Here is a 16966-nt window from a genome sequence, read left to right on the forward strand (position 1 = left end):
CCTCCATGATGTTCTGGAAGAAGAGATTTATATGAAACAACCACCTGGGTTTGTAAACACACATGCACCACTTCATGTGTGCAAACTTGACAAGGCATTGTATGGACTAAAGCGGGCCCCAAGAGCATGGTATTCTCGTCTCAGTAAGAAGATGCAAGCACTTGGTTTTGTTCCCTCGAAGTCTGACACTTCATTGTTCATTTACAACAAATCAAGTATATCCATATTTGTTCTCATATACGTTGATGATATAATTGTGACAAGCTCATCTGATGAAGCTATAACTGCACTGTTGAAAGATTTGAGTACAGAATTTGCCCTCAAGGATCTAGGAGATCTGCATTATTTTCTTGGTATTGAGGTAAAGCAACACAAGGATGGTCTTCACCTCTCTCAAGAAAAATATGCAACAGACTTGGTAAAAAAGGCTGGTTTGCAAAGTTGTAAGCCTGCGCCCACTCCTTTATCCAGCACAGAAAAATTATCTCTTCTTGAAGGAGAGCCCTTGAGTTCAGAAAATGGTACAAAATACAGAAGTCTGGTAGGTGCACTTCAATACCTAACACTGACTAGACCAGACATTTCCTTTGCTGTTAACAAAGTATGTCAGTTTCTTCATGCACCTACCACTGTTCATATCACTGCTGCAAAACGTATAGTAAGATATGCGAAAAATACGTTGAATGTTGGCCTAAATTTCAGCAAGTCATCCTCTACACTTATCAGTGCCTTCTCTGACTCTGATTGGGTTGGATGTCTAGATGACAGACGTTCAACTGGTGGCTTTGCAGTTTTCTTTGGACCAAATTTGATATCTTGGAGTGCCAGGAAGCAAGCCACAGTTTCAAGATCCAGTACAGAGGCAGAATACAAAGCATTGGCAAATGCAACAGCAGAGATCATATGGGTGCAGTCAATTCTTAAGGAATTAGGTATGAAAAGTACTAGAGCTCCATGTTTATGGTGTGATAATCTAGGTGCCACCTACTTGTCAGCAAATCCAGTTTTTCATGCCAGAACTAAACACATTGAGATAGATTTTCACTTTGTTCGAGAAAGAGTTGCAAACAAACTGTTGGATATTCGGTTTATTCACTCTCAAGACCAAGTTGCAGATGGCTTTACCAAAGCTCTACCCACAAGAAGCTTTGAGGACTTCAAGCATAATCTCAACTTGATGAAGTTGTGATTAAGGGAGAGTGTTAAACGTGACATATTCTGCACGTTTCATCCTTGGGTACTAGGAGAGGAGATCTTTGTCAACCGCATGAGGAGTAGTTAAGCAAGATACTTATGTAGTCTTTATCTTCTTTTATCTCTTGTATTTCTTCTCCTCCAAGATGTATCTCCACAACAACTTGTACGCATATGAGGGCTTGCAACCCATCTATATAACATGGAACAAATCGGCCAGGATAGGCAAGACGTTTACCGCATTCGCACAGAAGCCATGGAGAAAAATGGATTAGCGGGAACGAACGATGGGCCGTCAGCCCACCTGTGAGCGGCTACGCTCAAAACCCCCCCTCAAATGTTGCTAAAAAACTCTCAAATAAAAACGAAGAAAGGGGAAAAAGGGCCAGAGACCAATGCCGAACGCCTGATACTTGATCTGGCGTAAGCCTGTCCCAAGAGTAGTTTTCTATCAACAATAGTGAATTCTCTGCATAAGTTTGCTCTTTCAGCAGAGCTTCAGTTTGTCAATCCAGATTTGAAATCATGAATCAAACTACAGACAGAAGGTATTGACTCCTCGCCTTTACATGAGAATTTTCATACATAAACATGCCATACCTAATACTCTTCTTTCGCCCGTTAGATCTCGTGGACATCATGTACGAGATGGGTATGGATGGCAGCCAGGATATATAGCTGCACGCTCAGGAAAAATAACACTAAATGGAAAATGGAACTCTAAGAGGCAAAAAGGGAAATGCCAATAACCCGCTGCGTGCTCTGGTTCTGCAAATGCTACAGCTAATGGGTACAATCAAGCATAAGAAGATAAGATTGTCACACAATTTCATAATAAACAGAGTTTGGCCCCTCCTCCTTTTTCGTAATAAACAGACTCAGCAAATAAAATGCCAAAAGAAGCTTTCATTATCTCCCAAATATTGTTGGCACAAGATTCTCTGCTTGCTGGCTCCTATATGTTGCAAGGGTAATCTATGCAGAAAATTTGGCCTGAAGAAAAAGCAGAATATTATACTTCATGAATATATACGGTCAAGTACCAAAGTAGGCACCACAAATAAACAGAGAAAACCCTATAGTATCAATTTTAATGTTGATTATATCACACTTCTTTAAATTCAACGATAATATACATAGGAAAAGAAATAAACCGATAAATAAGGATGGCGGCAGTACTTTTGGGCTTCTGGTGGCATGGAAGGATGTATGCAACAGAAAATGAGAATGTGAACTGTGGAAACTTGTAATAAGAAAGTGGTTATGTGGTTCATAGTCAAACCCTGGTCTCAGCTAGTACTAATGAAGTAGATTTGCCTAAGTTGATATAAAGCAGAAGTCAAACATGTGCCCCTAAAATAGCAGAAGGTAACCAGCATCTACTCAGAATCTAACCTCACATAGCCTTCAGGTTGTTTTGTTTCAATATCAGACTGTAGCGTTGCTTCTGGCAGAGATCCTTCATAACGAGAGGCTGCCCTTTGTGCAGCAATCCAAATAGGAAGATGTGCATCTGGTAATTGATCTGGCGTAAGCCTGTCCCACACCCCCCTCCCCCCTCCCGCCCGCGCCGCCACCCGCGAGGCGGCCGGGGCGGGCGCCCAGATCCCGCCACCTCCGGTCTCCCCTCCTCCTCCTTCCTCCCTCGCCGCCGCCAGGGGGCACGGCCGGGCTCGCCTGACCGGCGCCGGCGGCGGCGGGGCCCTGCTCTTCCTCCTCCGCGCGTTGGGGGCGACGCGGGTCCCTCCTTCGCGGGCGGGCGCGGCGCGGGCGCGGGGCGCCGCGGCGCGGCGGCGCGCGGCCCTCCGGCGGCGCGTGGTGCAGCGTGGCCGGCTGCGCGGTGGAAGCGCCTCGCCGCGGCGGCCGGTTCCGCCCGGCAGGCGGCGAGGGCCGCGGGCGGCGTGGGCGGCGGCTGGGGTCCGGCTTCGGGCTGCCGGCGGCTGCGGTGGTTCCTCTCCGTCGTGGGCGTGCGGCGGTGGTGCGGCTCGGCCGGTGGCGGTCCGGCGACCTGGTGATGGTGGCCGGCGGTGAGCGTGTTGGTGGTGCCTCCCTTGGCGGCTTTCGGTGTGGGGAGGAAGGGGAGCGGCTTGGACAGGGGCGGCGGAGCCGACGGCGTGCCGGCTGCAGCGCGAAGGCGGGAACTTTACGGGCCTCTGCGTTCCCGGCCGGGCCTGTGCGGCCACGGGCCTGGTGTGTTCCTGCCATTGCGTCCGGTCAGCTACCGTCTTCGGCGGTGGAGGTGGGGCCCTCCCGCGTGCCGATGGTGCTGTTGCCTGGTCCCGGCTCCTCTTCTTCATCGTGCCGACCATGCTTCACGGTGCCGTGGTGAGACAGCGTTGAACGATTCGTGTCCGGGCTGGCGCAGGGTGAGGGTCTGTTTGGCGGCGAGCTTCGGAGTGCCTGAGGTGGAGGTTGGGATCGGGAGAAATCTCTGTTGGCCTGGCCGACATCGACGCGGTGGGGCTTGTGGGTGCCGCCAGACCTTCCTGGAGGGCGTCGGAGCTACCCTTCCTCTCCCCTCACCGTACCGGGGGAAACCCTTGGCAGCAGCATCGTCTTCGTCGCGTTCCTTCTTGGAGGTGTTGATTGGTACAGGTGCTTCGGAGGCTCGGAGTCTGGTGGGAGATCTCCGGTGGGCGCAGCGTCCACGAGGCTTCTTCGTTTCTTTGTCGATCCGCCGTTGTCGACGTTTGTTTCTCTTGTATTTTCTCTTTCTTTTCTTTTGGGCGTGACTGTGCTGTTTCCGCCCCAGCATCTATCGTTGGATGGTTCGGTTGGTTGCTTTGTATACAAAGCGGGGGGAAACCCTTTTTCGGTAAGCCTGTCCCAAGAGTAGTTTTCTATCAACAACAGTGAATTCTCTGTACAAATTTGCTCTTTCAGCCAGAGTTTCAGTTTGTCAATCCAGAACTGAAATCATGAATCAAACTACAGACATAAGGTATTGACTCCTCACCTTTTCATACATAAACATGCCATACCTGAGACTTCTTTCGCCTGTTAGATCTCCTGGACATCATGTACCAGATGGGCATGGACGGCAGCCGGGATATAGCTGCACCCTCAGGAAAAATAACACTAAATAAAATGGAACTCTAAGAGGCAAAAAGGGAATGCCAAAAACCAACTGCATATTCTGGTTCTGCAAATGCTACAGGTAATGGGTAGAATCAAGCATAAGAAGATAGATGGTCACATAATTTCATAATAAACAGAGTTTGGCCCCTCCTCCTTTCTCCGGGCTTGAGACCGGCTATGCAACATGAAGCATAACATCATCTTAGCATAGGCGGAGTTACACCCCCACTCCACACACCCCCATATACACATCGAACCCACCTAAACCAAAAACTAAAACCCAAAGAACACGACAGACACAAACACACGAAGGCACGATCTCCAAAACCAAGGCCCAAGATAGAAACCTAAATGACACACATCAAATAAATGGTAACGAGACCCCAACCAAGCAACAGACTACTCGACCCTCAAAACAAACTTTCTTTTGTGTGATTTTTTCCCATTACTACGAAAGGCAGAGAAACAATTTTTTTGGTGTGATTTTCATTTTCTTTTACTATAAAGGCAGTAAAACAAGCAAGCATTTTTTTGGAAAAAATTTCTTCTGCTAAAAAAGGAGAGCATAGCAAAAAAGCACTTCTTTTTGGCTTTGTGCGGCTTCATTTTCCATTTCTTAAAAAGACAGTAAAAGAAGTAGATATATATTTTTGTGTTTTTTATTTGTCTGTTTCGAAAGACAACAAAGAGAGCAAACAAGCGGCAGCCTCCCGATATCTTTTCTTTCTCGGCGCCGATTTGTTAACGCTGCCAGCCTACATATACGGAGTAACATTCAGAAAATGTACACTTGGAGTATCAATGTTTACTATTTAAAATGACGAGAAAGATATATGTATCGTGCATGCAGACTGGTAATCGACTTTTTTATAGTTGACTGGCAACCGCTGTTATTTATTCTAGAAAGAACAGAAAGATAGGGAGGGTACGTACCTCTTGATTCCGTGCGCGGCAAGCTTAGCTCAATCTGTTTGTCAATCTGGCAAAAAGAAAGAAAAAGGAGGAAAAAGAAAATCTGTGAGATACGTGGCTAACTGCCCGTGGAGATCAGCACTAACGAATAAATAAATATACGCTTAGTTACCTCCGACTCCACTCCTCTATATCCCTTGTGTCGATATAATGCGTGACACGGTTGGGAAGCATATCAATTGCACGCTTCGCCGTTTCCTCAGCATTAACATAGTCCGCAGGAGGGGCATATAATGAGACCACGACTTCCTGAAGCAAAGGGAGGTTCCCTAGACTAGCAAAATCAAAGTCAAAGCTAATGTCACCATCATTGGACTGTGTTACGATGCTGAACCAGAGAGATTCAAGGACCGGCATATCTCCCTCTTGAAACGAGCCAAGCGTTGCTGCTGTCATGAAGACCACGGTGTCATGGTGGAGAGCTGACCTCATGTCCAGCAGGAGGGAAACAAGCTCTCTGAAACTTCCAAAGACCTTCAGTTCTAGACTGAATACATGCAGTCTTAAATGGGACAGGTTTGGAAGAAGTGAGGGGTTGATCCTTGCCACCAACCCAGGTTCTCTGTAGGACATGTGTAGAACACGGAGTTGTGGAGAGAGGGCATACTGTTCCCAGGGGCTCTCTTCATGAATGGAATCTCTCCACCCGTACATAAAATCAATTTCTATGACTTGGATCCTGCTCAGTTTGGCTATAGACTCGGCCCAATTATTCATTTTGCAATCACCATATAGACACATGCTTCCAGAAATGAAGAGCTTCCTCAACTCTTTCAACTTGCCCAGTTCTGTCACAAAGTTCGAGTTCTGATCACCAACGTGTTGCAGACTTAGCTCTTCTAGAGAAGTCAAATTCCCGATCCAGCATGGCACATCAATTTTTGTTTTACAGATGTTCAAGCACTTGAGTTGACTTAGTTGGCCAATACTCTCTGGAAGTTCATTTATGCTATTTTCACCCAAGTCCAATACCAGCAAGAACTTCATATGCCCTATTTCCTTTGGGAGCTCACTGATACCAATGCTCCCTAGTTTGAGGTGCTTCAAGTGAACTAACTTTCCAACATGCTCAAGATGATTAGGACTGTGCGAACCAGAGGGACCTTCCAAAGCTAGGACACGCAAAACTTCAAAGCATGAAAGTGATGGCAACATCGCAGCATTGCACATGGCATTAAGTGACCTTGCTTGTAATGTTGATGTGCTAGCCAGAGGTTGGACTATATGTTGAACAGCTAGCCGACGGGCGTTGCAATGCGAAGTTGTATATTGCTCATCACTGTCCAATATAGTAATAAATTTTTCTTCCTTTGACAATAGACATATCATATCAAGAATCATGTCATGGACACGACACCCAGTTATGATGCAATTATATTCATCTCCCTCTACCGGCATTATCATGCTTTTGTTTACAAGCTCATTGAAGTATACCTCACCAATCTCGAATAGTCCTGCCACTGGTTCCTCATGGATAAAACCTTCGGCGACCCACTTCCATATCAAACTCTCTTTTTCAATCAGATGATCTTCAGGATATATGCTCAGATACAATAAGCAAGTATTTAGGTGACAAGGTAGATCATAATAGCTAAATAAAAGTATTTTTCTCGTGTTCTCCACATCTTCGTTTTCTTCATTCCCAAAACCAATTGAAGTGTATACCTTAGACCAAAACTCCACAGGTTTGCCGACAAGCAAACTAGCTATTGTGATTATAGCTAATGGTACACCACCACATTTATGTAAAATTTTATCTACCTCTGCTCGCAGATGATCAAGCCGTTTTATTTGACCACCAGATAATCTTATATGAAATAAATCCTCGGATAAATCAGGAGAAAGTGGTTGTAATCTATATACTTCACCGGTCGTTGTGGCAACTTCGAGTATACGAGTAGTTGTAATTATTTTGCTTGACTATTTTCCATGTTTCTATATCCCATATGTCATCAATAATGATTAAGTACCAGTCATTGACATTCATTCATAAATTAGTGAAACTATTTTGTATGGCGCCTAAGTATGTAAAATATCTAAAAAGAAGAAGACGTATGAAAGTCAGCCTCGTTAAGGAATCTAAATTTGAAATAATTTAGTTAGGAATAAGGAAAACTGCATGAGACATATGCGAGTTTTATTTCATTTTATCATTGACAAATCAAATATCTCATATTAAAGAATTTTATGTATTACATATTTTTTATTCATGGTTATTTTACGAAGTTCTAAAATTTATATCATGGTAGAACGGTTGATGGTCACTAGCTATTGACCCAAATGATAGAAAAGAAGTTAAGGAAACATGACATTTTACTATATTTAAAAAAATGAACTAGCAGCATGTTCTATCCAAACCCTTCTCTAATATATAATATCTCAGACAAAATTTATTGCTCGTCTCAAACTCACTTTTCTTATGTTTGGTGCTAATTTTATCATGTACTAACTTTATGAATTTGAAATTACATAATAGGGTGGGTACCTTTTGTTCTCGAGTAATCCTCGGAGTTTGTTGATTAGCTCCCTTTCATCCAATTCCAAGTTCTTTCGCCCAACAATTTCGAAGAGTATGTCGTTGAGAAGTTTCTTCACGCTAGGGTTCCGTCCTACTGGAACAAAAGCACTGCAATCAAACTGTGCTTGGCACTTATCGTACAATGCTTTGGCAAGAGTTGTCTTGCCAAGGCCTCCGAATCCAAAAACAGAGAGTATCTGGAGTTGCTTGGACACATCACCATCCTCATTACTTAACTTCTTTGTTAGCTCATTCAATGAATCATCAATGCCAACAAGCTCTTTCCGGTCCTTGTACAGAGCCGATAGGCGAGGGTCAACCATGAGTGGGCCAGCTAGATTAGGAACCACATCATTGACCTTGTACCGGTCACGGCGGGCAGCCACCTTCTCGACACGGGATTTGATCTCTTTAATATCGTCGCCGATGGCATGGCGTGCCATGAACCTTTTTTTTGACGAAAAGGGGTTTCCCCCCGCCCCAACTTTATATAAAGCCAAGGCAAAACAACCAGGCACGGACTTTTAACAGCGCTCGACGACAGAGAGTAGCTGCCGCAGATAGAGAAGGGTTTAAAGGACTGCCCTATTACAAGTTCTGGGATAGTTCAAACCAAAAGGACATAACCAGGGAGTAACCCGCTAACTAACTAGTAATCAGCGACTACAGCCCAGCGACGGGCAAACTGGGAAGAAGCACTAAGATCTCCACGCAATTCTAAGCAATTCCCCTCTTCGGTGGTCCAAAAGCCTTAAGCACCGGAGAAGTAGCGCACCCTGAGCTTCTGAGCATAATATTTTCCACTTCTTGATCGTCGGCCCCAACAGGTCCAAGACACACCGTATACTTCGCCATCTTCGCCCCTGGAAAACAAAATCATTTCGAAGACGCCATAAGCTCCACAAGGCAGCAACAGAAACAATGTTCAAAGCTTCATAATGCTTTCTTCCCTTCCAGAAGGAAGTTAATTGATCAAAAGAGTTAGGAACATCAATCGCAAAGATATCAGCAATTAAACTCCAGACAGATTCAGCAACAATGCATTCAAAGAACAGATGTTGAATAGTTTCAGGTTCGCAGCAAAAGACACATGACATGTCCTCAACATGCCTACGCTTAGCTAAGTTATCTCTGGTTAAACTCTTGTTGTAATAAATCAGCCAGAGAAAAACATGTATATTCGGTGGCACTTTGATTTTCCATATATCATCTTTAATGACAGAAGGAATCCCTCCAAAATTAACTAGCTTATAAAAGGATTTGACAGAGTATTTGTTAGAAGAATCTAACATCCAGAGAGTCAGATAGACAAACAGTCTTAACAATCTCAATGACTTCCTCCCATCTTACTAGTGTATCTTCTGTGACACACCTCCTAAATGTTAACCGCAGCTCACCATCCACCCAGACCTGAGCCAGGGTAGAATTTTGCTGCTGGCAAATACTGTAAAGGTCCCAAAAGGCAGTTTTTAAAGAACAATCTCCTGCCCAAATGTCATGCCAAAAGGCAATGCTATTTCCATCCCCTGGGACCCATCTATAAAAATTCTTAGCAGCTGCAAGAGCCCAAGATAAACCTTTCATGAATGGAGAACCAAGAACCACCCTAGTGTTAAAAAAATTAGGACAAGTGGTATTGTATTTATATTTCAGCACTTTCTTCCAATCGCTACTCCTATCATCGTAAAATCTTTTTCCCCACGATGCCAAGAGGGCCATGTTATATTCTCTAAGATTGGGTACCCCCAAGCCACCAAACTCCTTTTTCCTAGAGATCAGCCCCCAATTAGCAAGGTGGTATTTATGAGAATCCCCCATGTTACCCTAGAAGAAGTGAGACATTTGAGAGGTAATCATATCAATTGCCCATTTGGGAAATTTCATAATAGACATAAGGTAAGCAGGGATACTAGCAATGCATGTGGTAAGCAAAATCAATTTCCCTCTGTAAGATAGAAATCTTCCTAACCAGCCTGAGATGTTTTTAATAATCCTATCAATAATGGGTTGAAGGTCCTCCCTCCTCAATTTTTTAAAGTGAAGGGGGACACCTAAATATTTAAAGGGGAAATCCCCCAGTTGGCAGCAAAAGACTTGAGCAAATTCATTGGACAGCTGTTCAGAGATATTAATAGCGTGTAAATCACTCTTACGGAAATTAATTTTTAGTCCAGATAGATTTTCAAAGCATGAAAGAATCCACTTCAAATTTTTGGCATATTCCAGCGAGTTCTCTAAAAATAGGATGGTGTCATCAGCATATTGCAGGCTGACCACACCACCTGGGAAGGCCTGTGGCAGAAGCCCACGAATCAAACCAATACTTGTAGCTTTTTGGAGCATTTTTTAGAACACATCAGCAACCAAATTAAAAAGAAGGGGTGAATGAGGGTCACCCTGTTTCAAGCCTTTCCCCCCAGAGAATTGAGGACCATTAGAATCATTAATCCTAACTTGAAAAGTGCTCTGATGTATGGTGGAAAACACCCAATCCACCCATTTATTACCAAAGCCTCTAGAAAGAATCATCTCTTTTAAGAAATCCCAACTAACTCTGTCATAGGCTTTCTCATAGTCCAATTTAAGAATCAAGCCAGCAGTTCCAGACCTATGAACTTCATGAATGACCTCGTGAGCCGTAACCACACTTTCCAAAATGAATCTCCCTTTGATAAACGAAGTTTGATTAGAGGAGATTAGCTTGTCACACAAGGGAGAGGCCCTAGTGGTCATAGCTTTAGAAAAAATCTTGACAGCACAATTACTAAGGCTAATGGGTCTGAAATTCTTCATGTCTCTAGCCATAGGGATTTTGGGAATAAGAGTAATAATGGCATGGTTGAGCTTATATATATCAAGGGTACCTCTCTCAAAATCTCTAACCATCCACACAAAGTCTTTCTTAATCAAGTCCCAAAAGGTTTGGTAAAATAAAAAGGACAGACCATCAGGGCCAGGGGCACCACTAGCATAAGAGCTCATCACAGCTTGCTTAATTTCCTCCTCAGAAAAAGGTCTCTCCAGGTACTCTCTCTCATCAGCACTAACCAACTCATCCTCAGACTAGAAGTTAGTATCCAAATGAATATCAGGTTTGGGATCAAAGGCAAATAACTCTTTATAAAAAGAGGTAGCCACCTCAAGCATCTCTCCGGTCGAAGTGACCACACCATTAGGACTATTCAACTCAGAAAGGTGGTTCTTTCTGTGTCTGTGATTAGCCAGTGCATGAAAATAAGCATTATTCCTATCACCTTCTAGGATTTTTCTATCTCTGGACCTCTGCCAGAGGGCAGTTTCCTCTCTCTTCCACAATTCATCTAACTCTTTTTTAATCTCTTTCATCCTATCATAATCAGCAACAGATAGTTGATGGGTTTCAGACATGACATCTAGTATATCAAATTCCAGAAGGAGTGCCTTCTTCCTCTTAAGAACAACTTCCCTATTAATACTCCACCCCTTAGTTTTCTTCCTAAGATTCCTAGTCTTAAGCATCCAATTATCAGCAGAGGATTTGACTGAAGACACGGAATTCCAGGCTTCCACCACCATTTGATGAAAGTCTGGCTGTGAGAGCCACCATTTCTCAAACCTAAATGGCTTGGGGGTGGTTGGGGCTCTAGCACCAGTATCCAGGACCAAGGGAGTGTGGTCACTCCCCACCCTGGGAAGGGCAACTAAAGTGGAAAAAGGAGAATGCGTGTCCCAGCTCACAGAAGTGAACACTCTATCTAATACAGCAAAAACAGGGGAAACCTGGTTGTTAGACCAAGTAAACACCCTATTGGAGATAGAAATCTCCATCAATGCCCACCTATTGATCCAGTCATTAAACAAAAAAACAATTTGTTGATTAACCAAACCACTACTCTTCTCCTTATCATTCCTAACTAGATTAAAATCTTCACAGATCATAACAGGATAAGAAGCATTAGATAAAGTATCATGCAATTCAGTGATAAAGTCAATCTTAAATTCAGGGTATGCAGACCCATAAACCAACACCAACTGCCAAATCAAGCCATCAGTTTTATTTTTAATGGTAGCAACAATGGAGAACTTCTGATTAATAAAACCGACCACTTCAAAGCAAATCTTTTTGAAACCCACAAGGATCCCTCCTGCAGTATTATCAGCTGGCAAGAAGTGCCACACAAAATTATCAAATTTATCTATAGACTTGAGGAAACCCTCAGAAATGATTTCTCTCTTAGTTTCTTGAAAACCAATAAAATCAGGATTAGATTTAGCAATGGTATCACACAGGCACTGAATCTTCCCATGCTGCCCTAAACCTCTAATGTTCCAAATAAGACCTATCATTAATTAATTTTGAAAGGATGGGACAAGCCACAAGGCTTAACTTTAGTTAGAGCCATTGGTGTTCTCCTGGAAGTATCAGCAGTGCCCACTGGTTCCAGGAGAGGGGCACCATTAGGTGTACTAACCAAATCACTGGCATCACAATCAAGGTTATTAGGAAGCACAAGTTCAGGGTTATTGTTGGCAAAAACCAAACACCTCTCTTTCTCTACCTCTATCATCTCATCAATAGTAAAGTTCTTTTAAATGTCTTCCCCCCTAATCACCAAATTCATTTGACTCATCTGATTAGCAAGAATGTTTTTATCCATAGTAGAGAATGATTTACCTTTGAATGTGGGTGGGATTTCCAGATTCTTCTTTCTCTTATAAGCTGCAGCTTTGTCCATGATGTTAACATTGCCATGACCTCTGGTAGCAGGTCTTTTTGCAACAACAGGCCCCCATCTTGACTTGTTTTCAAGACCAGCCTCTCCATCTTTAACTTGAGCAAGTGATTTTAGCAGAGATCTCTTCCAAGTTTCACTCTAGAGAGTTTGGACAGCCTCAGGAGGGAGAACCCCCAACTCATCTTCTGTTCCCTCATCTTCAGAGTCACACATGTCCACTGATCTTAACAGATCCTCACAATATTCCATGTTCTCAGTATTCTTCTCAGGAGTTATGCTGACATAATCTTCCTTAGTTGGAGCAGGAGTTTTGTAGATAGCATCCTTCTCTTTTCCATCACTGTCCAGGTCTTGAGTTGTGAGCTTACTCATATGCCCAGGAGCATGTCCATGTCCATCAGAAGATGAACCCTCAAGGTTGATTTTTGTCAAAGCACATTTCAGAATAAATTCCTCTTGGTCAGTGTCTATATTATCCTTCATGGGTGCATCCACCATTCCCTGATCACCAGACCTTTTTGAAAAGTTTTGTTTGGATGAGAAATTGTCCTTGTCCAGTTCATCAATAGCTAGGTCACCACCTCCTGATCCATCAGAAACATGGTCCCCCTGTGTCCCTTCATGTCTTTCTGTCTGATCCTCCTCAGCCTTCCCATCTTCCTCAAAATCATCTTCATCTCCATCTACATCAATGACAGAATCAACTCCACCTGTTTGTTCGAAGCCTTCCACAGTAAAGCCAAGTAGAAACAACTTCTTCTTCATCTCAATCAGTCTTTCAAAAGGAATTTTGGTGGGGTCTCTGCAGGCAATCTTGACTCTGACATTCTCAAAAAAAGTTCTGAACATCCCATTCCAATCCACATCTGTAAGAGCCCCAAACAATGAAGCAATTTGAGCAAACACTTTCCAAGTGCACCATTTTGGAGGAATCCCTTCAATCAAAACCCAGGCTTCAATCAACTCACCAAATGGCTCACACCCACCTTTTCATTCAGTTAGAGTCACATTAACATCCTGTGGTAGGGAGAACCCAGGCAGCTGAATAAGATCTTCCACTTTTTTCCAGGGAGGAAACCTGACCAAGAAGGTCTTACTAGATAAACCTCTGATTTGCCAAGGCCAATGTTTAGTTCTACAGAAAGTAGCAGATAGTAAATCCCTCAGCTTAGCATCATTCACTTCCCCTTTCAAGATGTTAACCACTACACAGTTCTGGAAGTTCAACCATTTGGACTCATTTGCAACAGGGACATCAACATGGTAAAAACCAAGACCTTGAGCTCCACTACCAAAAAAGGCAGCAGTAGGTTGAACCTTAGACCACGCTGCACAATTGTTGACATTATGATTCTGCTGCCAAATAAAGCAGGCCTTTGGCTTCACACAGTTTCCAACATAGTGTCCCGGTCCACCACAGTTAAAGCAAATCATGTCCTTATACCTAGGGTCAAGAATTTGTTCCACCTCAACCTCCACAGACTGAGACGACTGTACCTGAGCAGATCCAGCGGTAGAAGCTGTGGATCTGGTAGGTTTGGGAGCAGGAGCCTGCTCCTTTGTTGCAGGCGCAGCTGGTTTCCTTCCAACAGGCGCAGCAGGCTTCTGCCCCGCTCCTTTGGCTGGAGCAGCAGGGTGGCTGCTCCCCCCGGCACGACGATCTGCCATCTTCGCCCCGCGCTTAACAGCCTCGGCGAAGGAGATGGAACCAGGGCCAATCCCCTCACGGGCAACTTTGATTTGTCTGGGAGGTGGATCGAACGGGCGACGGGTTGCAGGAAAACAATCCGTAGCCGAAAAAGCTTTGTTCTGAACGAGGTCTCTCCGGATCCAGCAAAGGAGCCAGGATTTTTGGTGGTCTTGGGGTTGAGAGGTAGGGTTTCTGGCGGGCGGCGGCGAGGGGGAGAGGGAATGAGCCAGAGCTGGCCAAAGTGCTCCTCCACGCTTTCTAGGGATTCGACTTTATGTAATCCCCTCGTTCTTTCCGTTTTCTCCCCAACGACACGCAACTTGACCGCGGGACCAGGCAAAGCTGGACTCACCCCGTGGGAACAACACAGAGATCCCGTTCCTGAAACCGGATTGGGATTTAAAACCTGGCCAAGCCCCTCGCCGGAAAAATCCTCCGACGAGGTCTCGCCCGCCGCAGAAGCGGCCACAGATTCCTTACTACATCGGGAAACAAGAGGGAGAACCCCCGAATCTATCACCAAATCCTGAACGAACTCACTAGGAGCCGAATCAGACTGCTCAATCGAACACACAACCTCATGCATCCCCCGGCGGCGTAATCGAAAATCCCTAAGTCTAGCCTTAAGAGCTGAATTAGCACTGATACGAAAACCCAACTCACAGGCCATGGGGGAGGATCGATGGCTCGTCGTTGTGTCTGCACCGGTTGGGGAAGGCGATCTACTGACGACGCGGAGGCCAGACGGTCCCCACGGGGAGGAACTCCGGCGGGATCCTGGCGATCCCCTCCCACGATGGCGGCCGGATGTTGAGCCTCGAGGGGTTCGCCGTCCTGAAGTTCTCCCAGCGGGCGGCCTGCCGCGGATCGGATGATTCCGCCTCCTGAATCGCCTAGAAGAGAAGCTCCACATCCTCGCAGCCGTCGTCTCCGATGAAGCGCGCGCGCTCGACGAAGTTCGCGTGGCGGAGGATATGCATGTGAATCTCCCCCCACTCGTCGCGGTCGGGGAAGCGCTCCATCACCACCCGTTCCATCTCTCTGCGAGCCTGCGGCGAGAGCGGATCGATCTCGGGCAGCGGCGCCGCCACTGGAGGCGGAAGCGCCCGTGGCTCCGCAACCCGCGCCACCGGCACAAGCCGGTGAACCCGCACGCCGCGGCGTCGCGCTCCAGCCATGCGTCTTCTCAGCTGCGGATTTGGAGCGGGGAGAGCTCGGTGAGGTGTGGGGGCGGGTGGGGAGCTGTGGATTGGGCTTTAATGGCGGCGTCGGCGCTTCGTCCGAGGGGGAGGGGAGGGGGCGGGAGGGGGGCGTCATCTCATCATTGTCCATCACACACATCAATGAATGATGCGTGCCATGAACTCAGTGAACAAGTCGCACATCTTCTTCTTGAGCCGTTTGAGCTTGCGCGGCTTGACGGCAGGTTTGGTGACCATGACCTGCACCATGAACTTATCGATGGTATCCTCTATTTTGTACGATATTTCTCTGACCTCGTTTGCCCAGAGCTTGACTTGCTCGTCTAGCTGGTCCCGTGGCACATCCCCAACCTTGCGGAGGGCAGCTTGCATGCTCTCCAGCTCTCGATTGAGATCTTTGACGTCTTCCTTGACTCTAGTCTGCAGTTTGTACTCCGCCTTGAGGATTTCGCCGAGCTTGAGTATCAGGCTCCCCTTGAGTACAAGTTTCTATATTTAAGAATATTCATCAGGGGAATCGTTCATGGTAGTTGCTGGAATATGTGTGGACGCTATTTAACGGCCTCTTTTAACATCTAAATCACTGCCATACAATGTGCAGCCAAGTGGGATTCGAATTTGACATATAACTTGTACTCCCTCCGTTCGTAAATAATTGTCTTTCTAGAGATTTCAACAAGTGACTACATACGGAGTAAAATGAGTGAATCTACACTCTAAAGCATGTCTACATACATCCGTATGTTGTAGTCTATTTAAGATGGCTAGAAAGACAAATATTTGGGAACGGAGGGAGTATTTACTTGTGAAGTATGTTCGCTCAGGGAACATCCAAACATTCAGTACAGACAACAAAGGTAGACCAAGCATTCAACGTCAACGTTCAACTTGTGAAGTATATTCGCTCAGGGAACATCTAAAGCGATACGGACGGTCTCAATGATGGTGCTGAAGATGAGGTTACCGCAGGCGCACGGTGAGAGCACAGCCACGTAATGGTCGCCACCCAAAACCAACCAAGGAGAAGGGAGAAGCGAGCCCCCACATGGAGGACAAATGGATGCCAATCGATGTGCCTCCACAAGTGGGCACCAATAGGAGGAAGAGATATGCTTCCACATGGAAGAGTTTTACAGACCAAACAATACCGGTCTCCATAATCCTGCGGCTGGAGCTGGGCACCAAGGGCAATGACCCAGGGTAAAGCCTATATGCCGCCAATTGTGACGCAGAGGGACGAGCAAGCGAGTAATTGGGCTGGCCCAATTAGCGCTAGGAACAGGGTTCATTTTTTAAATTTCTTTTTAATTATTGAGGTTTTCTTTTGTTTCTAACTTTTCATAAATTTCAATAATTGTCCAATTTTTTAAAATATTTATGTTTCATACATTTTTTAAAAATGTAGACAATTTTTAGAAAATGTTTGAATATTTTAAAAAATGTTCACAGTTTCAAAAAGTGTTCAGCCTTTAAAAAAAGACCGGGAATTCAAATTTTGTCCGTGGACTTTTAAGAAAATGTTCCAAAATTCCAAAAATCGAAATTATAAAAGTAGTTTATAATTCAAAAAATAATTTAAAAATGTCATATTTTTTGA

At 45.0% G+C, this 16966-nt stretch overlaps 1 protein-coding gene across 1 annotated transcript in view; it reads right to left on the minus strand.

Moving 5' to 3' along the window:
• Positions 1 to 5229: 5229 nt before the first annotated feature.
• Positions 5230 to 16966, minus strand: part of LOC119284438 (disease resistance protein Pik-2-like) — a 14303-nt gene continuing 2566 nt past the window's right edge. Inside the window, exons 2-6 of the mRNA XM_037563560.1 lie at positions 15533 to 15838; positions 7731 to 8209; positions 7140 to 7215; positions 5357 to 7099; positions 5230 to 5251 (exon numbers count right to left, since the gene is read on the minus strand). Of these exons, the coding sequence (XP_037419457.1) occupies positions 5230 to 5251; positions 5357 to 7099; positions 7140 to 7215; positions 7731 to 8209; positions 15533 to 15838 (2626 nt within the window). The remainder of the gene's footprint in view (positions 5252 to 5356; positions 7100 to 7139; positions 7216 to 7730; positions 8210 to 15532; positions 15839 to 16966) is intronic.

This window comes from Triticum dicoccoides, chromosome 4A (assembly GCF_002162155.2).
Source record: "Triticum dicoccoides isolate Atlit2015 ecotype Zavitan chromosome 4A, WEW_v2.0, whole genome shotgun sequence".
Classification (NCBI taxonomy): Eukaryota; Viridiplantae; Streptophyta; class Magnoliopsida; order Poales; family Poaceae; genus Triticum; species Triticum dicoccoides.